This window comes from Rhinolophus sinicus, chromosome 5 (genome assembly GCF_057876585.1).
Source record: "Rhinolophus sinicus isolate RSI-liver-muscle chromosome 5, RSI-T2T, whole genome shotgun sequence".
Classification (NCBI taxonomy): Eukaryota; Metazoa; Chordata; class Mammalia; order Chiroptera; family Rhinolophidae; genus Rhinolophus; species Rhinolophus sinicus.
In genome coordinates, this window is record NC_142505.1 from 37,795,200 (window position 1) to 37,819,523 (window position 24,324).

Consider the following 24,324-nt stretch of genomic DNA (forward strand, 5'->3'; position numbering starts at 1 on the left):
AAAGGGGAGAGCATCTCCCCAGTCTTACACAATTCTGGGTTTTCATTTCCTTGGTTTGGCTAGGGCAATGAATTTGATGATAAAAAATATTAAACATTTCTTCCATTTATCTAGGACAGGGCTTCTCAACTACGTCACTTTGGATATATTGGGCTGGATAATTCTTTGTGGTGGGGGGCTGCCCTGTGCACTACAGAATGGTTAGCAGTATCCTTGGCCTCTGCCCCATACTGGGTGGAGGGCATTACGATCATCTAGTGGCAGAGGCCAGTAATCATTCCAAGGGGCAGAACACAGCTCAGGCTGACTTCATGCTGAGGGGGGCCTTGACGCAAGTCTTCCCTTTCCCAGTGGGCTCCACCTGCTCACTTACCCTTCAGTTTCCCTGTGTTTCTTTATGCAAAGGCACAACTAACAGTTATTTATACTTCAGTGTGGACATGAGGCAGGTTTCCCTCTCCTGGGGGAATTTGCAAGTTAAGTCTCATCCATAACCATGAAAAGGAAGGCTTTACATCAGCCCATAGATGAGGTGGGGGGTGTTTGGGGTGGGTGAAGTTTGTGTTCATGACACCTCTGAAATAAAATCCAGCTGGTAATTGTCTCTGGTTAAGGTTCCCCTCATTCTAGCTTTGGCCTTAGGAGTCTATCCAGTTCCATTTCATTCACAAGTAATTTTTAGAAAAGCTCCTATGTGTACATGCAGAGCTGGAGATCTCTGTCAGTTGGATCCCCTTACTTTGGCTCTAAGTTCCCAGTGTGGAGGGCGTCTTCTCTGCTTCTGTGGCACTCCCTGCACTTTGGCCCTGACTGGACATGTCATGTGGTAGGTACATAGGTGACTGAATGTTAGGCCACACATCCCAGGTCCAAGCCTGTGTCCTGGGGAAAGACTGCACAGGTATGTCATGACTAAATCTGGAGCATTTAGTGGCTAAATTTCTCCCTTCTCTGCAGGGGTGGCATCAGGAGAAACTGACTTCAGAAGCCCAGTGAGCACAGTGGGGTTTTGAAGCGCCTCCAAAACAGACATCTCAAGCAGAGATCACTTTTATTGGATGGCTTCATTTTAAGAAAAGGAAAAGGGACAAAGCCAAGAGACAGACTGCTAACAGACACGTGGGGGTGGCTAGGTGTTTCTGCCCCGTGCTGTGCAAAGAGGGGGTTCCTGACCTACACGTCCACGCCACTCATTCCTCGAGACCAAGGTCTGCCCAGGCTTCAGTGCACCTTCTTGAATACTTGCTTGCAGACCACTCCCTGCACTCTCATCTCCTGAAAGCAAAGCAGAGGCTTGTCATTAGCCAGAGCAAGGCCACCCTTGGGGCTTCGTGCATGTAGGGCCAGGAACTTTGAAAATACTCAGTGACTGCTATTTTTCCCAAGAGTTGGTCTGAACTAAACTATTCCTTGGAAAGTCAGCTGAACTGGATAGGTGGAGATCGGTTGCTGCTACGGCCTGCAGACAGAGCTGGTTGGGAAACAGATGTGGCCCAGAGCTGACCAATAGGACCCTCTGATGCCTCCCTTCTTCCTCAAAGGGCCAAAAGGCTTTAAGAACCTCAGGCCTGGTCTCAGGAGAGTCTGTGCACAGGCAGGGAAGAAATCAGGTCCAGATACCAGGCTCGACTCCTCAAGGGCTCAATAGGTCGCTGCAGACTAGGGTTGCAAACTAGCATGGTGTTTCCCAGCTTCAGCTGCACGTTGGAGTTACCTGGTGAGTTTGAAAAATGCCTGGGCCCAGGCTAGACCAGTTATATCAGTACCCCAGTGGGTGGAGTACTGGAGTTGCTATTGTTGAAAGAGCCCAGGTAGTAATAAAATATACCAAGAAAGCCCCAGCCATGCCTACAGGGCAGCCCCTGCTGAGGGCCGCCAGGGGGAATGACAGCACAGTGTTGTCACAACTTCTAAGCTTTTATTTTACTTATTTATTTTTTTTAAGGAGGCTGGAAATCAGAATATTTATGTGACATCTCCTAATTTTTAAATTGTTGGCTAAAGAAATTTGAAGCCCGCTGACAGCCAAATAAGAAACCTGCAGCCCCCGGTTTGCACAGAGCCACTATTGAGCTGAAAGGGTCAATGGAGATCACATCATCTACCCTCACTGCTCTCCAGTTGAGGAAGTAGAGGCCCACGGAGGAGAGGCTCAAGGTCGGGCATCGCAGCCCAGGCTCTCTGTGTTATCCTAAGCTGCCTCTGAAATAATGCCTTCGTGCCTCTTCTCAGAACACACAGGTCCATCCCAGAGCTCCTGCCGACCCTCATCTTTGCAGAACCCCTATGTAGTAGGATGGCATTTTGCAGATGAGGCCGAGGGAAGGAAGGCACCTACCCAAAGGCACCGTGAGTCAGGGTTAGAACCCAGGTCACCCGGACCAGGCTGCTTTCTCAGAAGGAACGTAGTTGGGGAGTACCTGGGGCAGAAGGAGTGATGGAGGGCTCCTTTCAGGGGACACACTTTAGTTTGGCCTTCCAGGGGCTAAGGCCTCTACTCTGGATTTGTGCCTGCTTTCCCCAGACAATAGACGGAGTAGAAGTGGCTTTGACCAGAAGCCCCAGGCTGGAGGACGGGTGAGTGGCACCCACACTGGAGCTGAGAAACGCTTCTCCTCAATGGACCTAGGTTGTTGAGATCATGTCGTAGAGAAGCTTGGGGCATTCTCAGTTCTTGTCTGCCACAATTTGGTAGGGTGCCATAGACATCATTTGGGACCAAACTGAGTTTTGCCGCTCTCTAGCTATGTGTGTAATCTGGATGCGAACCTCCACGTCCTCACCTTCAAAATAGGAACCACGGCCGTACTGACCCATGGGCCTGCTAAGAAATTAGACGCAGACATGAGAAGGGCTTACTTAGCGCCCTGGCTGATGCCTGGCCGATTAGCACATGCACCTGCTCCCCTCCTCCCTCTGAATGGATGGCTGGGCCAGTCTTGATCTTGAAAATGCATAGCTCAGTTTGTAAAGCCACTCAAGCATTTTCTCCAGGCCCTTGGAAGAGACACTTCAGAGGGGAACCAAGCCCAGGTATGGGGCATTCTCTCATCTGGACTTCAACAGTGACCCGGGCCTCTGGGGCCCCACCTGGCCTGCGCTACGTCCCCCCAACCCCAGGCACCTACCAGATGCAGCTCATCTCCCTCAATCCACTGAGTCCAGCCGCGTCCCTCCTTCTCACCCTTCTGCACACACTCGAGCTTGTCCCCATCCCAGCTCACCGTGGTCTGCCATGCAAAAAAAAAAACACAGCTGTCAGTCTCGAGTAAGCAGCTCCTGGAGGCTGGGGGAGGGGCAGCCCCCACCTTGACAATCCAGGTGTGCTCACGTCAGTTTCATTGTAGAAAAGTTGCAGCCTAAGACTCCCTATCCATCATGGGCTCTTATTAAAATATGCAAATCCGTTCTACAATTTACAGAAACCTTGACGAATTTCATTTAAAAGGGTAATTAGAAGAGGAAGACGTCATTGGGGTGGGGCTCTGAGTGTAATGGTTGAAAATAGGGCTGGGAAGGGAGGAGAGTTTTGAGGGCTCAGCACACACTGGGTGTGGGTGGGGTGAAGGCTGCTGTCCTGCATCTTGCTGGTGAGAGGCATAATTCACAGAGTTCCCTACCTATCCCCAGAATCCATCCATCCATCCATCAATCCATCCATCCATCCATCCATTCTTTCAACATTTGCAAGGTTTTGACACAAAACAGACCCCATCCATCCATCCATTCTTTCAACATTTGCAAGGTTTTGACACAAAACAGACCCCAGACCTCCCCTCACAGAGCTGTTCATCTTAGAGAACGACCTCAGATATAAATAACCACCTACAGGTATGAATGGCAGCTCTTCCAGGCACTCCCTGTGCCGTCTCTAAATCCTCCTGACTGTCCATTGGGAGCATGGATTAGCATCTCCATTTTAAAGATCAGGTTAAGGGACTTGCCAAGTTCATCCAGATGGTCAATGGCAGAGCCAGGTCAGAACACAGAGCTGTGGGACTCTGAAGGCCCCCTCCTAACTGGACTACATTTCCCTAGGTGCTCAGTGTCATGAGTCACAGCAGGCGCCCAGAGAATCAGAGAAGGGAGGTTCTGGGAAGAGGAGGTACCAGGGCGAGGCCTTGACGGGCAGAAGAATGGAGCTGAAGCAGAGGAAAGGTGGTGCTGGGGAAAGGGGTTCTCGGGGGACCACCATGAGATAAAGCACAGAGACAGGATAGCACAGACGCGTTCAGGAGACGTGCTCAGGAAGCTACGTGGGAGGGTTCCTGAGAACTGTGGGAGAAAGAGGAGGAAGCACCTGCCCTGCTGGTACTCGCCACCCCCCCCCCCCCCCACCTTGGAGCCTTCACATCTTCCCTGCTCACTGGGTGCCCTGCTAGGTGCTGAGTGTGTGGAGGGAAGACAGATAGCGGAGGAGGCCCCACCTGTGCCAATGGGAGCTATCGGCCTTAATGGAGCGCCAAGGGCCCACCCAGAAATATGGGGCTCAGAGAGTTGGAATTTAGAGGGGAGACAGTCCAGGAGTTCCTGGTCTACAATGGGATGTGTGTGCAGGTGCAGTGGGTATCTCCCCTATTTGTAGCCACCCACTTTCCTTTGAACAGCCCTTCTATATGGGGCAATTCCACATTATGAGCCCTGGGTTCCCCACTGTATTGGTTAGAACACTGTTGGACCCTCTTTTACTGTCTGACTCTGAGCAAGTCCCTTCTCTGGGCCCAGTGTTCCCATCTGTCATATGAGGGCGTCAGAAGCTCTTCACTCAGAGGCTCTGCCTTTACAGAGGTTCTGTGTTCCTGTGTTCTTGGCCTTGCTCGGCTGTGTCAGGACAGTCAGCAACAGCCAGATAAGGATGTAGGAGAGAAGGAGAAATCTGGGAAATGGGTGTGGGGCGAGTGGGGCACTCATTACAGGAGGACCACTTTCTCCTCCCTCCCCAACCCATCTCTGTCCGTGGCTTGCTGATCACTACTGCCCCCTGCTGCTGCGATGACGCCTGCAACGAAACACAAGCACAAGGGTGACAGGTGGAGCTAGCTGGGTTCCCCAAGCTTTGCACAGGAATAAATCGGACCTCTGCTCCTGGAGCCTGTTCCCAGAGGGAGACAGGGCACGGGAGGACTTGGGTTGGGGGCGGCTCCTCTCCCTGGTTCAGAGATCACTCGGGGCACGTGTCCAGCCCCCAGCCAGAGAGAAGGTCCCACCTCCAAGTCAGAACATAATGAAGTTAATATCTGACAAGGTGTGTTATGGGTAAAGACTACTAATGACTTCAGGCCACAAGACAAGATGTCCGGTCCCTGGACGTCACATGCCAGGCCTGTGAGGAAAAGGGGACTAAGAAATCAGACAATTCTTGACTTCAAGTAGCTCCTAAGAACACTTGGCTTCATTATCAACTAAACTTCTCTCCATGTGTTTATCCAGAAGTCTACTGTGCATACTGAGGGCTCCAGACTCAATCGGAGGCCAAGAGGGAATTGCTGCTTCTCAGCTACGATACACACACTTCTGCCTCTGTCGGAAATAAGAGAGTCAAGGAGCATATTCACACCGTCTGCAATGAAAACAAGAAATCCTCAAAGAAGAACACAGTAATAAAAAGAATACCTGTAATCTTACTGCTTCAGAGATAATTACTCTTAACATTTTGGTGTACTTCTGTCTAGTAGTAGAAATAATATATATATGTGTATATATATATACACATATATATGTATATATATACACATATATACATATATATGTATATGTGTGTGTGCCAAAAAAATGTGTACACATTTTAAAAAAGGAAAAAACTATTAAAATTGTAATACTCAATATATACCAATAACAAAAGATGAATACAAGTCACGTTTGACTTCTACAGTTGCAAGAGGTGCTCAAAGTGGTTACCATCAGCGTCCAGACACTTCTGATTATGGTGAACTACTGCTTGAGCAACGTTGACCAAAGTGTCTACTGATATATATATATATATATATTTCTGTTTTTAAAAATTTAGGATTGCATTATTTATGGTTTCTTAATTTAACAGAAGCAATTTTCCACTTCCATAAATATTCTCCCTAAGCATCATTTTAATTGTTACATAATATCCAGGAAATGGCTACATCATTTGTGGGGCCCAGCACAAAATGAAAATAAGGGGTTCCTTTTAGAAAATTAAGAATTTTATGACGGTGACAGCAGGGCCCCTCTAAATGTGGGGCCCTGTGCATCTGCACTGGTCACAGGTCTGCAGAGCTGGTCCCAGGAGTCGTTCACTGTACACACACATACTGTTACTTAGCCCATGACCTATTCTTGGACATTTCAGTTATTTATAATTCTGTGCTTCTAGAAGTAAGACTTCCTTGTATACACAGTTTTGAACGCATCGTTTCTTTCGAATAAATTTCCAGAGGAACAATTGTTGCATTAAAGAGTGTGCATATTTTTAAGGCTTTTGATTAAGTATTGCCAGCTTCATCTCCAGAAAGCTCACCCCTATGTACTTTCCAACACCGATATCAGAATGAGCATGAAACACACGTTCATTATTGGTAAAGCAGGCTTTTCGCCCTGGCTCACGTGTCATCCTTTCTAGATCACTTGGCAACTTTTGGAACACTGGATGGCAGAATTTCAGGCATCGTGATAGACGAAGGGATACAAGGAGCTGGAGGTTCTTTGAGAGTAGAGAATCCTTTCTTAGAGCCCTACAAATCAGACCTCTCAACAAGAAAGATCCCTAACACAAAGAGGCTGTGGTAGTTTCCAAAGCAGGCACATTCTCAATCTCAAGATCCTGACGAGCTGGACAAAACAGACTATTCTTATCTGAATTGGATATACAGGGAAGCTGAGCTCAGAGAGGTCAAATGACTTTCTCAGTGTCACCCAGCTATTGAAGGAAAGAACTTGGCTGGAGCCTGGGCCTTGCCTGACTCAGTGTGCCCTTGTTTCTCAGCCCAGGGCAGGACCCCCAGCGGATGTCTGCTAAAATCTTTGGGGGCTGCAGAAAAACCATGAGCATCGTGCTAAGCCTTGGAGCAGTCCCCAGGAGGACCTCTTCTGTTCAATCCAGTCTCTGCTGGGTGTGGGTGCTGAGAGCCAGGGATGGGTCCTGAGGGCCCTTTGCCCTGTAGAGGTCACTGCAGAGCAGGGCAGATGGAGAAGTGCCCAGTGTGGTAGGTGCTGGGATCAGGGGAAGCCCAGAGGCTGCAGTACCCGGGAGGGCTCCTCATTCTCATAGGAAATGTCAGCCAGTTTTTAAAATGGGAAGGCATTCCCAATAGTGAATAAGGACCAGCAAGCCCGTGCCGCAGAAGCCATCCTGGAGGGAAAGCAGGAGAGGAACAAGGCTGGGGGAAGAAGAGGCCACAGTACCAGACTAAAAACTGGGACCGTGGCCTGGAACGTGTTTTCAACGCTTCCTGTGTGTGGCCTCACACAGTCCCAAGGCTCTGATCTGCTGGGCAGGACCGTCAGGGAGCACACCCTCCAGGTGGGCCAGGGAGATCTGCTGGGCCATCCTCTGGGTTAAAGAGGCCTGGAAGCTCAGACGTCATGTACGCTGGGCTCCTGGTACCTGCCCGTCTCCCACTGTACCGCCACCTCATCAGCTGACCCAGTGTTGTCAGCAAAGAACATGTTCCTTGGAGTGAACAGACCTGGGCCTCTGTCCCTGGCGACGTGGAATGACCGGCCAAGGGAACGGACCTCTCTGAGCCTCAGGACCCTCATCTGAGGGATTAACGGCACCTACTGTGCAGACTGTTTCATGATATTCACCCCCGCATCACACGGACTCTGGGCTTGGCTGTGTGACTTGCTTTGGCCAATGTGGGACGTTAGCCAGCACAATGCAGGCAGGGCCTTCATAAGCAATTGAACGCTGGGAGCCTCTCCTCTTGGAACCCTTCCCTCTTAGAACTGAGCTGCTGTGCTCTGAGGAAGTCTGGGTTATTCTACCGGAGAGAAAGGTCATGTGGAGAAGTATTGGAGGAGGAGAAAGTGAGGTTATTGCAGGAGAACTGACCCCCAACTGAGCCTTCAGCTGAATGCAGTCATATGGAGCCGAAGAACTGCCCAGTCAACCCACGGAATCATGAGAATAAATGGTTGTCGTTTTATGTTTTTCACTTTTGGGGTAATTTGTTGTCACATTAGATAATCGAAGGGCTGACCTTACCAGGTTGTGCTGAGAATGAGAGAAAAACACACAGCGCTGGCAGATGAGGCACTAGGTAATGATAATTGAGACCCAGAAATTTATGAAGAAGTGATGGATGTGCTCTGCATTGTGGTTAAATGTTTGAGAAGCTCCTTCCCTTCCAGGAGACCTGGCTCCAAGAGGAGACCTTGCAGAGGCTGCCTGCTGAGCAGGGCGCCCAGGAGCGCAGCAAAGTTCGCTTCCCCTAAAATTTAATTAGTCTCTGTTCAAGCAGAAGATCTATTTGGAGACTCCCCACTGATGGCTGTGATGGCTCCGAAAACATGATTTAGTTCTCCCACCTCGCTACCCCACGTTCATTTGTGGTGAGTATGGACTTCCCTTTTCATCTTTGTATCCTGTGGGAACAAACCAGCCATTGCCCAGGGGATCAGATTTGCCCTAAGCACAGAACAGGGAGTCAGTCAGGGAGCAGGATGATCACCCACAAACAAATGAGAGGAAAGAAGGAAGGGAACCATGTTGCAAGGAGAATGGGTAACAAATAACGGCCACTTGTTTTCTTGGGACACAGAACACAACTTCCGATAACAAGCTTCCCCAGCACCCAAGAAGAGGTGATTCTGGGACCTCACTGTGGTAAGCAGCTGCCAGCTACCTTCGCTGGACCGGGAGCAGGGACGCCTGGGACAAGGAGTCAGCTTGTCCTGGGAATGTCGGATCTGAAAGCGTCTTTAAGAGTTTATTCAATCCATTTTTCTAGCTTGGACACTCACCACTGCTTAATCAATTTAACCAGGGTGTAAGAGGGGGATTTCAGCCAAGAGGATATTCCTGATGATTTTCAAGTGGCACAGGGAGGCAGGTGTTCTGGGGGCTGAGTGGACATTGTACAAAGCACAGGGCTGGGCAGGGCTGCTCCACGCCTCCACCCTGTGGGCTCTGGACTCCACCTTGGACATGAAGCCAAGACAAATCCCAGGACAAGGGGAAGTATGCCATACTCAGCTCCCTTCCTGGCAGTAATTCTTACCACACAGACCACCTAAAAGGCTGCAAATTTGCTGGAGTCCAGAGCAACTGGCTGTAAAGCCAAGCCGGTCTGATTTCTCTATTAAAAACTAATAACCTCGAACACTTTGGCCTTGCTGACAGCTTTCCCAGAACAACATGCACCACCAGATGGATGAAGACAGCTTTGCGTCACTCTGACAAGGGACTGTCACTTTAAAAGCTATTATCTAGGGGGGGCCGGTTAGCTTACCATGTTTCCCCAAAAATAAAACCTAGGACACGTAAAATACTCGTACAATCAGCTCTACTGTGTCTTTTGGAGCAAAAATTAATATAGGGACCCGGTATTTTATATTATATTATATTATATTATATTATATTATATTATATTATATTATATTATATTATATTATATTATATTCCCAGTCTTATATTATGCAAGACCCAGTACTATATTATAGTAGAATAACACTGGGTCTTATATTAATTTTTGCTCCAAAAGACGCATTAGAGCTGACTGTCCAGCTAGGTCTTATTTTCGGGGAACACAGTCAGTTGGTTAGAGCGTGGTGCTCTCATCAACAAGGTTGCCAGTTCGATCCCTCCATGGGCCACTGTGAGCTGCACCCTCCACAACTGGATTGAAACAACTACTTGACTTGGAGCTGATGTGTCCTGGAAAAACACACTTAAAATAAACTTAAAAAGTTAAAAAATAATAAATAAAATAAAAGTCATTATCTAGCTCCCCTGCCCATTTAGAAAGCCCAGCTGGCATTGCTGTATGGGGACCAGTGACACAGAAAACCTGCTCCTGCAGATGGCCTGAGGAAGTATGTCCCAGGGGAATCTCAAAGTCCCCCTACCTTGGGCCGATGACCTGTACTGTGAGTGATAGACCATTCTCTCTAAATAGACCAATCTCTTGGCAGTGACCTGGCATAAACTACAGCTAGTAGGATTCAAGCTGGCTGCTAAAAATTTGTGACATTCGTTACTTCATCCCGCCATCCTCGCCCCACCCAGTTCTAGGAGGCCCTCTGCTTATGGCCCACCTCCTGCAGGGCTGGGACTGAATCTCGTCATCTCTGTGGTTCCAGAGCCAGGTCTTAAGAAGGCAGGTCTTGCCCATGGTGATTCTGCCTGCAAAAGCCAGAGCCAGGATTGACCCAGGTCTGACTCCAAAGCCTGTGCTCTTTAAATCTGGGTGGGGGCTGGGGAGTGGGGTGGGGGAGATGAAAAACCAGTGTGACTGGACACTTTCTAAATATGATGCGAATCGCTAAATGATGCAAATTGGTCAAACTTCCTGGAGTTTGATTTTAAAGTGTGTTTCACCCTTGGAGGGTTCCTGGGACAATAAGGAGGTCCTCAACCTCTAGTGCTTGTATTAAAAGAGTGGATGGGAAGGGCAGGGAAGGTAACAGAGAACCTGCAAATGCCTGGTATTGTGCTGGGAGGATTCCATAATGTTTCACTTGACCTTCAAGCTTTAGAGCTGATAAAAATGAGGCTGAGTTAAGTAACTAGCCCAAGCCACGTAGGGGTTAGGAGTTGAGCCGCCACACAAACCCAGTTCTTTCTAGCTGAGAAGTGCACGAGCCACAAGGCCAGGCTGCTGCGTGCTGGGATGGGCTGGCTCCTCTTCTTCTGATCCATTCCTAGGGGGCTGGCAATTATCTAAAACCAGCACAATCAGGGGCGAAAGCCAATTCACTCTAAAAGCAGATTAAAACTAAATTAATAAGGCCTTAAAATGTGAACGAGTAATTAGGGACATAAAAGCTGTTAAAAGCAACTACTACAAACCAGTAAAGCCACAGTGAGGCCTCTGTGGGCATGGAAGAATGCAACTCTCATACCACAAAGAGGCTACCACGAACGGTACATTCTTAAGACAAACAAAATGACAAAATGCTAAGACGCACCTTGACATGTCATTTTTTAAATTCCATAAACATTTAAGAAAGTGCCTAGAATCAATTTTAAAACAAGAAACTGTCAGAGAGCTCAAGGCTCCATGAGACCAAGGTTCTGGATGGGGAAGTGGGGAACGGGCTGGAAATGGCCCCAGGGCTCCTGTGGAACCCAGTCATTTGAGGGGCCCAGCACTGATGGTGGCCCCGAGGCTGGGCTGGACCCAGGCTCTGCCTGCCACTCAGCCTGGAGGGAAGGCAGACATGCAAACTGGCATCCACCCCACCTTGCTCTGTGCTGGGCTGTGTGATGGGCACCCCACCCAGCCGGAGGGGTTAGGGGGGGATTCCTGGTGGCGGTAATAGGATCACTCATCAGCAGCATCCTAACCACATGTATTGACCGCTCACTATGTGCCCGGCAGGATAGTAAACAGAACATGGGTCATAGCACGGTGATTTCTTAAACCTCCTGGAGCAGTTACGCTTCTCCCGCTTCTATAGATGTGAAGACTGAGGCTTTAAGGTCACCCAGCCATTGAGTGGGGAGACGAGATGTGACTCTAGTGCAGGGGTGCCCAAACTTTTTTCAACGTTTTTCACCAAGGGCCATATGCGGTAAAATACACAAACAGCCGGGCCACTCACTCGAGGTGAAGTACGTATTGCCTCACCTGGTTTATTTAAGTAAACTAAATATACTTTTGAAATTTTCTGCGGGCCAATAAAAAATGGATTGCGGGCCGCAGTTTGGACACCCCTGCTCTAGAGCCCATGTTCTTGGCTCCTGTGCTCTGCGGTTCCCTGATGTAAGCTGACCCTTGAAGGAGCAGCAGGATTTTGCAGGATGGTTCCATGCAAGGAAACAATATGCAGCAATTGTGGGCTCCACACCTGCTCACCGGCCTTGGGTGCTGAAAATAGGCAGGTAAGATGTGGACCCTGCTCTCCAGAGCTCACTATGGGAGAAGACAAGGAGACAGAATTCTAGCACAACGGGGAGTGCTGGGTAGGGGGAGGCGATGGTGGTTATGCAGGTGTGGGAAGGCACGTCATCAGTCTCCAAAGTGGGGACAGAGGTTCAGCGGGGCAGGCTTCCTGGAGGAAGTGATCCTGGAAGTAATACTGGAATTGACACCAAAAAACACCATGAGAGTGAGGTTAAGAGGTAGAAATTGGAAAAGAGGCACGAGGGACTCCCATGCAGAGGGAACAGCCTGGAAAGACGCAGGGAGGTCAGGGCTTACGTGCGGGTGGCTTCTAAATGGGCTGAACTCTCCTGACCTGATCCTGTCCATGGAGCCTGACCCTGCACCCCCAAACTCAGAATTTACTGGGGGGATCACTCTCACAGTCTTGCTTCTTCCTCAACTTCACATATTTGTGGCTCCAACCAGCCAAACGTGGTGCGAGGGAAAATCCAGATGTTTGCTGATCTGGCAGGCAGAACTGACTCTGCTACTCAGGCCAGTGCAAGGGTTATCAGGCCCACGCGGAGCGGCGATACAGGAGAGGCTGTCCTGCCAGTGAGTGCCCAGGGGGGCTCTGGAAGGCAGAGTCCACTGGGGGCCTCATCATTTCCAAGGAGCCTCTGGCCTCTATTTTTTATCTTTCAAGGTGAACAGAAACAAAGAACTCCCAAGAGATAAGAGACGTTAGGTTAGTAACGGGGGAGAGTGAGCAGGTCAGGAGCTGTTGACAGAGAGCTCCTTGGGGTCTAGGATCCTTTTAGTTACCGCAGGATACCAGCCCCCACATTAAAATCTATGGGGAGAAAATGCACATTACCATTTGTTGAATGAATGAATGAGTGAATGAATGAATGGCAAAAAAATATTCTAGGGATTCTCTTGTAATTTTTCAGGGAATGAACACCGATTGCTTTTCTTTTTTTAGACAAAATATGCCAGGCAATGTGGGTGTTTATTCTTCCATAGATTAGCCTTATTGAATTGTATTACCCACTGGAGCGATGCTGGCCCTGATTTTCTGTGGCCTGGAGGCTTAGTTATCATGCCCAGAGCCATACAGCCAGAAAGAGTATCACTCATGGTTTAAACCCCCTTCTGCCTAATTCTGAACCCACGGTCTACCTACTGTTCCCATAAGAACATCTTGCTGCCATGGATGCCATCACCATGGCATAGCACCTGGCAGGCTGTGGGCCTGGGTCTGGTTCAGCCTGAGTTCAGCCAGTTCACCTGCCTGAGCTGGGCATTCAGGGGAGACCCAATGACAGCCTTGCAAAGAGGCCTGAGCTCCAATCTATGCCCACCTCTTTTTAGCTGGGTGACCCTGAGCAATGAGCCTCCATTTCTTCATCTGCAAAATGGGCTAATGAGTCTGCTACAGAACAGAGCCATCAGGATGTAATGAAACAAGGGGTTGCAAGGACCTATTTCAGTGCTGGACATATAAAATACTTGGTAAGCAGTAGTTCCCCTCTGCACTTGGCCTTGCCCAGCCTGTGTGTATGAGTGTGGAGAGGCACGTGCCCTTTTAGGCCTGCCTCTGCTCACATAACACTACTAGCTTTACTCTGGATGGCCAGGGTGTCCCTTCACACATGTTACCATCCCCAGAATTTGTCTTCTGGAGGACATAATTTATAAGGTGAGAGAATTAATAAGTCATATTGCTAGAGCAGTTGGGTGAAGGCTTTCCTGCATCTAATCCTCACCAGGGAGTATAAAGTAAGTGCCCCTTACTTTATAATTATCCCCATTTCACAGACAAGTAAAGGCACAGAGAGGTAAAGTAACTTGCGTAAGGGCAGCCAGTTTGTAAGTGGCAGAGATGGGATTCCAAAGATGCCAGTCTGGCTCCAGAGCTAACCTGGTGACAACTCAGCTGACTGCCAGGCTCTGCCACAGAGGGAGTTGGGCTGTAGACAAGCACGAGCTTGAAGGAGAACCAGGAACAGCTGCCCTCGGCCCTGAAAGCTGGGTTCTTGGCCAGCCAAGGAGCCTCCAAGGTTGGGGAGCTGGAATGTAAACCAACCTCACTCCCTTGCATTTCCCTCTCTGGTAACAATCTCGAGTCAGATTGCCAGGATCCAAACCTTGGTTCTATCAGCTACCTGATCTCAGACAAGAGATATCTGTTCTGCCTTTCATTTTCTTAATATATAATATAGGAAGAATTTTGGCATTGATATCATAGAATTGTGAAGAATAGAAGAATGAATGCATGGAAAGTGCTCAGAATTCCTAGCACATGGGAAATACCCAATACATTTGGCAATTGCAATGGCAAGTAGATCTTGCAGTGATTTGATGAATGGCTACCACTTATATTGAGGTTCTGCTATTTATTTTTACTAAGATTCATTTGATAAACACATTGGAGCCCCCTGTGCTGGGCACTAGAGATACAAAGGTGTGGGCCCCACTGTCTAGAATCTCAGATGCATTAACAAGGGTCACAGGTGCCCTAGGAGCAGCACCCACAGAGAGGGACAGTGAGGCAGGAGAGGAGGGGTGGGGTGAGGAGTCAGGGCAAGATGGAACAGTTAAGCCTGGGCTGGTCTTGACCAATGTATAATGATCTTCCTGGGGGAGGAGGCAGGGGACTTACCCCAGGGAAGCGAGCAGGGAGATGCAAAAGGGGACGGCAAGTAAAGGCACCTGCAAAGGGTAGGATAGGTGAGGACAGGTGTGAGGTAGGGAATGGGGCTGGAGAGGCAGGATTCGCCATCCTGAAGAGCCCGAGGGACGCCTGGCTTTGCCTGTCAGCACTGGGGAGCCTCTGAGAATTCTGAGCTGGGAGTAGCATAATCAGATTCCCTTTTCAGAATGGGAAGGATGGACTAAAATATTGGGGATGGTGGAAGGGAGATCAATGTGCAGTCAGAAATGAAATAATCCATGGAGAGAGCTAAGCCTGGCACACAGTAAGCACAAGAGATGTTAATTGTCATTATTATTATAGGCAAGAGACAGGCAGAACTGTGGGGATGGGGAAAGGGGAAAGAGATGCTAAACAGCAGAATCTGTGGCACTTGTTGACTGATTGCCCACAAAGCTTTTCATTTATCTTCACAGTGGTCATTTACATGGCTATATAGTGGTCTATGGAATTAAAAAGCCACAGCCACTCTAACCACTCCTGGCTCTCCGGCACTTGATGTCATGCAGGGTGTCATGCGGGGTCTCAGCTCCCGCTCCCTGCCCTAGAACACAGGATATGGCGAGGCCAATAAGGAAAACCAATGGAGCCATAGATAGGGGAGTCATACCTCTATATTCTCCATGGCAGCTGGTTGAGACACAAAAGCAAATATCCACCAGCACCCCAATGAGGGGTCTTCCTGCACCCCAGTCTTGCAGGCGGCCGGGCGAGGCACAGGAAGTAGGATCCACAGGATCCACAATCCGCCATCTGCGCTTGCTAACCCCACCAGCTAGCTGCAATCCGCCATCCACTTCTCTGCCAATCAACCAACCCCCCAGCACAGCCACGGCAGTTATATCAGTGGCCAATGGCTAACTGGTTACAGCTGACGGCCAACAGGTCACAGCAGATGGCCATCTACTACCCGAGCCAGCACCTTTCCACGTGAGGTCAAGAGCCTGGAAACTGCTCCCTGGGACTTTGTCCCCACACTTGGGAACACCAGCAGGTACCAGCCTGTTCTGTAAATTATACAAAACAGGAGTCAGAGAGATCTGAATGAAAATCACCAGTGTGACCCTGGGCAGGCCCCTCGGCTTCGTTTGTGAAATGGGAGAGAAGCACCCTCTCTCTGGGGTTGCTGGAGGGTGAAATGATATGCAGAGTGCTAGGGCAGGGCCTGCCACAGAGTAGCCCTCCCACGGTGGCTATGCTTCTGTGGGTTGTGCAGGCTTATTACCACACAGCTACAAATACCTTTGTACAAATGGATACAGCCTTTTCTTGTGAATGTTTTTCCTGGAATATAATCTCATAAGTGGGATCTCTGAGTCAAAGTGTAAGATGACTTTTCTGACTCACGGCACATTGTCAGGCAGGATTTTCCCCCTCATTTTCTGAGAGCAGGGCCAGTGTGTTATAAGGCTGACAAAGGTGGGTTTTGCAGCCTGGGTTTCCCTCCATCCCCACCTTCCTATCCATTTTGTTTATACGGTTCTTCCCCACAGTGCTCCGATGCTTTTGAACACTCAGCCAGGGAGGGAGGAGGAAGGCAGGCAGGAAGGAAAGATTAACATCCCGTATCAAAGACAGCTAGCCCTCTCAGGTATTTGCAGATTAAAGGAAACACCTAGAGACGTCTTTGGATAGTTAACCGAAATAAATATGCTCTAAGGGAGGCATTTCAGGCAGCATGACAGTGACCTGGGGTTCCCCTTTGGAGGACAAGGGGTGTGTGTGTGTGTGTGTGTGTGTGTGTTCTAGCACAACTTAGTTTATACAACAGAGATGACTACAAAAATGCTTCCCAGGGAAGAAGCTAGGAAACTGTTGTGAATCAGGCATGGTTCTTGCTCTCTGAGGAGATGTCAACCAATTTCAAGTCAAATAGGAATCAATGCCAATCACATGTGAAATGTCTGCAATAGGACCTGGGCTGTAGGGCCTGGTTTCCAGAGACTCCCATGGGGAAAGGGGAGCCTAAGGGTAGTGAGCAGCTTACAGCCTCTGCATGCCTACAGAGGGCGGGAGGGGTTTTCCTGCCCTACCCACCTTTTTTTGGTTCCAGGCTAAATGTGAGGGCCTAGAAATCCTTAGAGACTGGGATGGTAAACCCCTCAGTCTAGGGTATCAGAAGGGCACACAGTACTGTGGCTTTACAAGGCAATGTCCCCTGTACTATCTCTGTGGTCCTCAGAATTTGACTTGTGAGCAGCAATAATGATGCCCATTTCGCAGATGTGAAAACAGGCATCGTGTCCAATCATTTAAGGTCATTCTTCTCCATATCTTCACACCTTGTCAATACTGTCTGAGTTTAACTCCAGGTTACAGTGAGGCTCATAGTAAGGAAGAAGAGTGCTAGCCCTCAGCAGAGCTCCATGGGAAACTTAGTAATAGAGACCTTTATCTAAGTAGAATCCTTCCTCTGTCACCAGCTGGCTGGGTGACCTTGGGTTACAAAGGTTCTTAACCTCTCTGAGCCTCAGATTCTTATCTGTAAAGTAGGTTTAATGACACTTATAGAACAGCTGTTGTGGGGACCAAAAGAGAAAAAGTGCTAAAATCATTTGGTGCAGACATGGCACTTAGTAGGGATTTAGTACATGTTATTTTCCTTCGTTCGGGCTAAACAAAAAACAAAATCTAACAAACCAGTGTGATTCTTGAAAGCTATTTTGTGAATTGTATTTGGGTTGCTTTAATTCTTCTTTTAGTAATCCTCAAAAGCATGCTGCTGACACAGATTTCAGAGGTCGGAGAACTTTAGCTAAGACATGAAAGAGACTCTGTGTTTCCATCCTGGAAAGGACCCAGCCAAATGCTGAGTGGCTGATCTGGGCAGGGACAGCTCCCAGAAGGCTGCCAAATCTGATGGCATTCTCAGCTCTGCAGCCCAGGGAGGTAATTCTGCCATTGGCATTGTACTTTTTAAAATAAGAACCAAAAAATCTCTTTAATGAGTCAAGAATGGGATCTACAAGATGGGAAGAGTTTAAACCAAAGTGTTATCAGCAGTTTGATGGATTTCATATATGAATGGATGGACGGATGGACAGACAGAAGTAAGGAAGTCAGGGAGAGAAGGGAAGAAAACATAGATGGTTAAAAAAGAATTCAGAAAAATCTGGACGTGCTGATATGGAAAGATGCCTAAGAAATACCACTGAGTAAAAAAAAAAAAATTATGTAGAGGAGTGGGTCTTCTTCCCTTCCCTTCCCTTCCCTTCCCTTCCCTTCCGTTCCCTTCCCTTCCCTTCTTTTCCCTTCTCTCCCCTCCCCTCCCCTCCCCTCCCCTCCCTTCCCCTCCCCTCCCCTCCCCTCCCCTTCCCTTCCCTTTCCTCCCTTTCTGGCTTTAGAGATATTGACTAGTTAACTGATCAATAATAAATCGATAGCTTTTGTATATATTTGAGGTAGATTTCCAGACAGATCCTCCAGAAACGCTGAGAGTAATAACCTCTGGGAAGTGGGAATCAGGCCAAGAGAGGGAAGGGGTCCTTTCCTTTTTAGTCCACTCTCTCCTTTGCCATTTGAATTTTCTTCCCTTTTACAATAAAAACAAAGAACTCCACAGCGGGCGGAGGACTGGAAGCAGAAGGCAGGCTCTGTGGAAGGGGTCATCCTAAGTTCAGAGCTGAGGCCTCAGCCAGGACAGGAGGCGCCAGGCTCCTGAGTGAACAAAGCTGCCTCCTCCAGGGCAAACCTGACCCAGAGTCCATGGTGGGGTGACAAATGGCCCCTCTGCCACCTCCACGCAGAATCAGGCTCACGGTTATGATTCCTAGCTGAGGCTCTGTCTTCTCCCACAAAAGCTGCTCATGCTGGGGGGAGTTGGGAACAAAGAACCCAGTCATTCCTCATTCCGGGGGATTCGCTGGCCCAGGAGTGGGGAACAAGTTTTGAAGTGGAGGAGCACCTTCCTTTTTCTAGGTCCCCCACCCTGCCAAAACCTACACCTGCTAGATTCAATTAAGGATATTGGTTTCAAACGGGGCCAGAGATTTCATCTGAATGGATAAAGGCGTGCAGGAGGCAGTGGAGAAAAGCCAAGTCCAGTCTATACATTTCCACCGACATGACAGCCCCTGCTGCTTGTGGGTCATGTAAAATCTGAATAGAACAGACTGGAAATGCGAGCTGAGTGATCCTGGGCTACACAGACCTGAATCCCTCCACGCCTCAGCCCGGAGAGAGACCGCAGACCCATTTCAGGTGGTTCTGAGCATGGATTGCAATGTCTGTCCATCGGGGTAGGATGATGGACTGGCCAGGCCGGGGGTATGTGGCTCTCTACACCTGGTTTTACAGTGATGCAGGTACAGAGAGATGTTTCTTTACTCTAGAGCAGTGGTTTGCAAGCTTCAGTTGCATCGGAGCCACATGGCGGGCATACTGAAACCCAGACTGCTGGCCCCACTCCCAGAGTTTCTGATTCAGTGGGCGGGGGTGTTGCCGGAGGATCTGTGCTTCTAATACGTTCTTAGGATGCTGCTGCCGCTGGCCTCCACTTTGGGAACCACTGCTCTAAAGATACCACGGCGTAAACAGTGATGCTGGGCCAGCTGACCCTTGACTTCAGGTAACAGGGTGGGGTGAGCACTGAGTTAAACTGGGGAATGTCCCATCTAAACGCAGCAACTGTGACAGTGTCCCAGGAAGCCACACAGCACAGGAAGAATCAGACAACGAGCATTTTTAGCATCTTGATTTTTTTTTTAAGAACAGCCAGAAATATGTTTTTTGGTGTTTTTTTTTTTTTTTTTTTTTTTTTTTTTTTTTTAAATGAAATCTTACAATGTTTGGCAACTGGCTCTGAAATTTTTCAAACATTGCACAGGCCAAACAAAACACATCTGCAGGCCGGATTTCACCCTCTGGCTGGGAACCTTATCTGTGTTCCCGAGGAAGACAGGCAGGGTCAGAGATTGCCGAGCCCGGAAGCCTCAGAGAGGAATGTCAGCTTTGGTGAAGCCTCTCCCAGCCAGGGCTCCCTATGGCCTGCCAGGGCCACCTCGGGGCTCACTACCAGGGCCTCTTCACTCTCCTCTCTCTCTCCCCTGGCCACATTTTGCACTCTACTCCACTGAAGGCTTTTTTTTTTTTTTCTTTTAACTTTAAGTGTGTTTTTCCAGGACCCCTCAGCTCCAAGTCAAGTAGTTGTTTTAATCTAGTTGTGGAGGGTGCAGCTCACAGTGGTTAATGGGGGGATCGAACCAGCAACCTTGTTGATAAGAGCACCGCGCTCTAAGCAACTGAACTAACCAGCTGCCCCCATCCATTGAAGTCTTGTAGACAGCACCTCTCACCTCTCGCAACCTCCTCCCAACCAGGCCTTTTCCGACTGCGGGGCCTTTGTGCACACAATTCCCTCTGCCTGGAATGCTTTTATCCTTTGCCTACATCTGCCCTAATTCTTATTTGTACTGCTCAGGTGCCACCTCCTCTGGGGAACCTTCCACGACCACTGCTCCCCCACCTGCTCCCCTAGCCCTGTGCTTCTCAGCCCACTGTGCTTCCATCACAACACTGCGTTGTAATGGCCTGGAGATGTGTCTGTCTCCTCCACTGGCCTGAGTGCTCCAGGAGGCCTTGCTGCCTCCGTGTCCCCACACTGAGCCCAGGGCCTGGTTTGGGACATGTCCGAAATAGCATTTACCAAGTGCTGTTCTCTTGCCCTTTGCCTTCTTTCTGTACCCTTCCTGTTTGCCTGGCTACGTCCTGTCTATCCTTCAAGTCACAGCTCAGACTCCACTTCCTGTGGGAACTTGCCCTGACCTCCCAGGCCCAGGAGGGGTTCCATCTCTGCCTGTCCTTCCCCTATCGGCACACTGTCACAGTATGATTGGCTGCTTTGTTCTGTCTCCCTCACTATGCTGAACTTTGTGAAGGCAGGACTCTCGTGCTATTCATCTCAGTAACACAGAGAGGCTGCAAAGATAGAGCAAGCACCTTGAAATGCTTGTAGGAGCAAGAGAGGAATACGGAAAACAGATGCATGAATGAGCCCAGTGGGAAACGAGACTCTTGGAATGTGTTGGGAAGCCCACACTAAAATGAAACAACCTGAAGCTGACAACAAACGGGCTTCCTCCCAGTGGCTGCGAGCATATGGAGCAGAAGGGGTGGTGGGGAAGTTGTCTTTGGCAGCCACTTGCTCAGGTCCCCTGAAGGCCTAGAGACCTCAGCCAGCATGGCATTTTGGCATGCAGCTCCCTCCACTCACAAGCTGCAGGCTGGACAGTTGCTATAATTCTGTTATCCTAACACCCCCTCAGCCATGCTCTTCACTGTGGGCAGCCAGGAGAGAAAGGCAAGGCAGGGGTCAAGGGAAGGCCCGAGCAGAGGGGCTGCCCCTCCCACAATAAGCAACATCAAGGTAAGTGAGTGGCCATGTACTGAATCGTGGGACATTAAGGGTGACCTCGAGTCCTGCCCGATTTCATCTGGTTTGCCAGATGCTGGGCTCCCACACCTGCGCACCTACCACTGTCCTAACACTGGGTTGAGAATTGAAGGTGGGCACCTGCTCCCTTCCATCCCCTTTTCTTTTGTAATCAAGTACAGAAGTGTCCTCCTTGAGAACTCCCGGATTCCCTCTTCTGGGCGCTTCCCTTTGTCTCCACTGATCTCACTGCATTCAGACTGTCTGTGTGTCTGTCTCTACCAGAGACTGAGTTCCTGAACACCAGGGATGGTGACGTCCTCGGCTATGTTCCTGCCGCTGGTGCAGTGACTAGCTTGTGAGGAAAGTGGCAGGTACTGTGCAATGCTTACAGCAGGTATTCTGGAGCTGATGGACCAAATTCAAATCCTTCCTCTGCCATTTACTTCACTTCCCCAAGGTCATGAAGTCCTACCTTACATTCATCTGTAACATGGGGCTGAAAATGGTGTTGTGAAGACCGAGTGAGTTAAATAAAATGTGAATGGTATAGTGCATAGTAAGCACTTGATGAGTATTATCTAGTATTACTAGGTGATCAATAAATGTTTTATGCATTAATGCATGAGGGAGGGAATGAAAGAGCAAAGATAACTAATCAAGTATAAGCCAACACATTCCAGAGGTTGTGGGTGACCCAAAATAAACAGAGGTGTGTGATGTGTTGTGTGAGTACCCCAAAAGTAAGCTGGGGATGTCTATTTTTATAGTGCAATTCCATGCAGCAGGCCAGGGAGCAGATCTTGGGCAGCGATCCGAAAGGCAGGGTCCCCACCTCACCAGGCAGACCTTTTCTACTCTGAGCCTCTGGGCAGATTAAGAGACCTGGGGCCTTTTAAAGTTACAACCTGACATTTCCCAATAACAATAGTGTTTTCTCCCACTAGTGGCCTCTCAAAGGATACTTCCTGCTGCTACCCCTCTTCCGCCATCATTCCAAACAGCAGGCTCAGACACTAACTCCTGACTGCTTTCAGATGAATCAATAAGAGGCGGATGAGTCATCCGAGCCTGGGGCTCCTTATTCCCAGACACCAGCACTCCTTAACTACAGTCCTAACAAACCTCAACCAGCTGGCTTCTGCAAAGGCTACCAGCAGAGAGAAGCCTAGCAGAGAGCAGGGGCAGGGGCGTCAAAGTCCAAAGACCTAGGGTTCAAATCCCATCTCTTGCAAGTTCCTGTTACTGTATCACACGGGGTGACTAACCCCTTCCTCGCTGGCTGTGGTGTAAAATAACTGGCAGGGGATACAGCAGACCCCTGGTAAATAGCGGAACGGGGAGGGGAGGGCAAGGGCCTCATCGATGAGCATAAACTAGATCTGGACCCAGGACAGTGAAAGGGAGAGCAGGAGCACGCTGACCTCCCCGTGACCTGAGAATGCTGATGGAGGCCTGGGGCCGAGCTTCTGGAGTCAGCCGTGGCAGCACTAATTGGGGTCTCCCGGTCACCAGCTTCCTACCCTTGGGAGCGGGAGCTCACTCCGTTCCCCTGTCCACTGCTGCTTCCTCTGGCTTGGGCTGCAGGGAAACTGCCCTCCTGAGTAGGTGCTGGCTGCAAGGTTCAAAGGAAGCTCAGCTGGCAGTGGCGGATAGAGTAGGGAAGGGGTGGCCAGAAGCGAATCCCAGTTTGGGGACCAGGAGAGGCAGATCAGAAGACTGCTGACAGGGATTGTGGTGCCCCGTGCTTCCTAGAGTAGCTTCATGCTAGATCAGATAGGAAGTTTACGTTTCAAAAGAGAGCTCCCTGGTTTCTTCCTTCCTCCCTTCAGGCGGGCCTTCACCAGCCCAGAGTGCAGTCAGCAGAGTCATCAGACATGCCTGGAATCCAGCCCAGCCTCTCCCTAGCTGTGCTACTCTGGGCATGTTCCTTCGTCTCTTTGAGACTGTTTGCTCATCTGTTAAATGGGCGTACTCATACCTCCCTCAAAGGCTGCTAAGGGGATTAGTGGGAGTCAAGTGTATCAAGCACCTGGCTCAGTGTCAGGACACAGTAGAGACTCAACAAACCGCAGCTTTCATGACTATTACCACCTGGTTTCGACAAAGAGGGATGCTTGATGAACGGGTCCTGCCTACCTTGGGGGCTGAGAGTGCCAAAATCACTGGTCCCTGAGAACGCTACAGTCCTTGATCCCCTCTCAAATGAACGAAGCAGCCCAGCCTTTGGTTAGGCAGCCTGGGTGGGAGCTGCCAGGGTGTGCCCACATCCTCACCATGCACTTGCGGTCGTCTATGCCCGTCAGATCCTCCTCAAACTCCTTCCCAACCTGGAAGTCCATGATGTAGTTCCTGAAAGTGCTCAGCGTGCGGATGATCATGTGGTCGCCCTCCTGCACGATCTCTTTGTCTGGCTTCAGCAAGTTGGCGATTTTGCGCAAGGCGACATTGACATCTGCAGAGGTGCCCAGACAGAGAGGGGCAGACAGTTGGCCAGAAAACTCAAGAAAACTGTTCCCAAGGTAGAGGGGCCTCAGGGGTCTGCTTCCCTGTTAAACAAGATCTGGACCCAAGTTGGGGTTCCCTTCTCACTTCGTGCGGTTTCTGGTCATAGCCAGTCTGTGCCTTTTTCTTTTTTCTTTCTTTTTTCTGAAACAAAGTTTTCTGCTCTGCTCTTATGCTAACCCTTTAAAAACAAGGACTAGCAAACCAAACCCAGCTTTCCTAATGAAATTATCCACGTCTACAGCCAACTATCAGACATTTACCACCAATGAACCCTAACAACCCTGTGGCAGTGGACGCTCATTCTGCTGCCCGGGAGGAGGGGGCACGGGACCGCGGCTGGTCCGGGCTGAGGCAGGCGGGCAGCAGGCTCAGGAGGGCTCTGGGGAGGGGCCCTCAGGGGATTCGGCCGGGTGCCCCAGGCCGACAGCAGCGGGCGGCGGCTTACCCAGCGCGCGCAGGTACTCCTCGAAATTCTCGTTAGCCAGCATCTTCCAATACCCGGTGAAGTCGACCGGCATTTCGGGGGGCGAATGGGGCCGGATGGCCACGAAGCAGGAGGGAGCAGCTGTTGGCTCCGCTGGGGCAGCGGCTACTGACGCGACCCGGCTGGTGGGCGGCCCGGAAATGTGGGCTCTCCAGGGGCAGGGGGCTCTACCGGGCGGCGACAGCTGGATTCCGAGCGTACACAAAGCCCGCAGGAGGATCCATTGTAGCTATCGCTCCTCCCC

General features: G+C 49.7%; 1 protein-coding gene across 1 annotated transcript; it reads right to left on the reverse strand.

Annotated features, from left to right (window-relative positions):
• Window positions 1-1,034: 1,034 nt before the first annotated feature.
• Window positions 1,035-24,301, reverse strand: RBP1 (retinol binding protein 1). Its single transcript, XM_019747522.3, has 4 exons — window positions 24,042-24,301; window positions 23,365-23,543; window positions 3,129-3,230; window positions 1,035-1,275 (listed from the first exon to the last, which is right to left on the reverse strand). The coding sequence occupies exons 1-4, from the start codon at window positions 24,112-24,114 to the stop codon at window positions 1,222-1,224; spliced, it is 408 nt and encodes a 135-aa protein (XP_019603081.3). The 5' UTR covers window positions 24,115-24,301; the 3' UTR covers window positions 1,035-1,221.
• Between the last annotated feature and the right edge of the window lie 23 nt (window positions 24,302-24,324).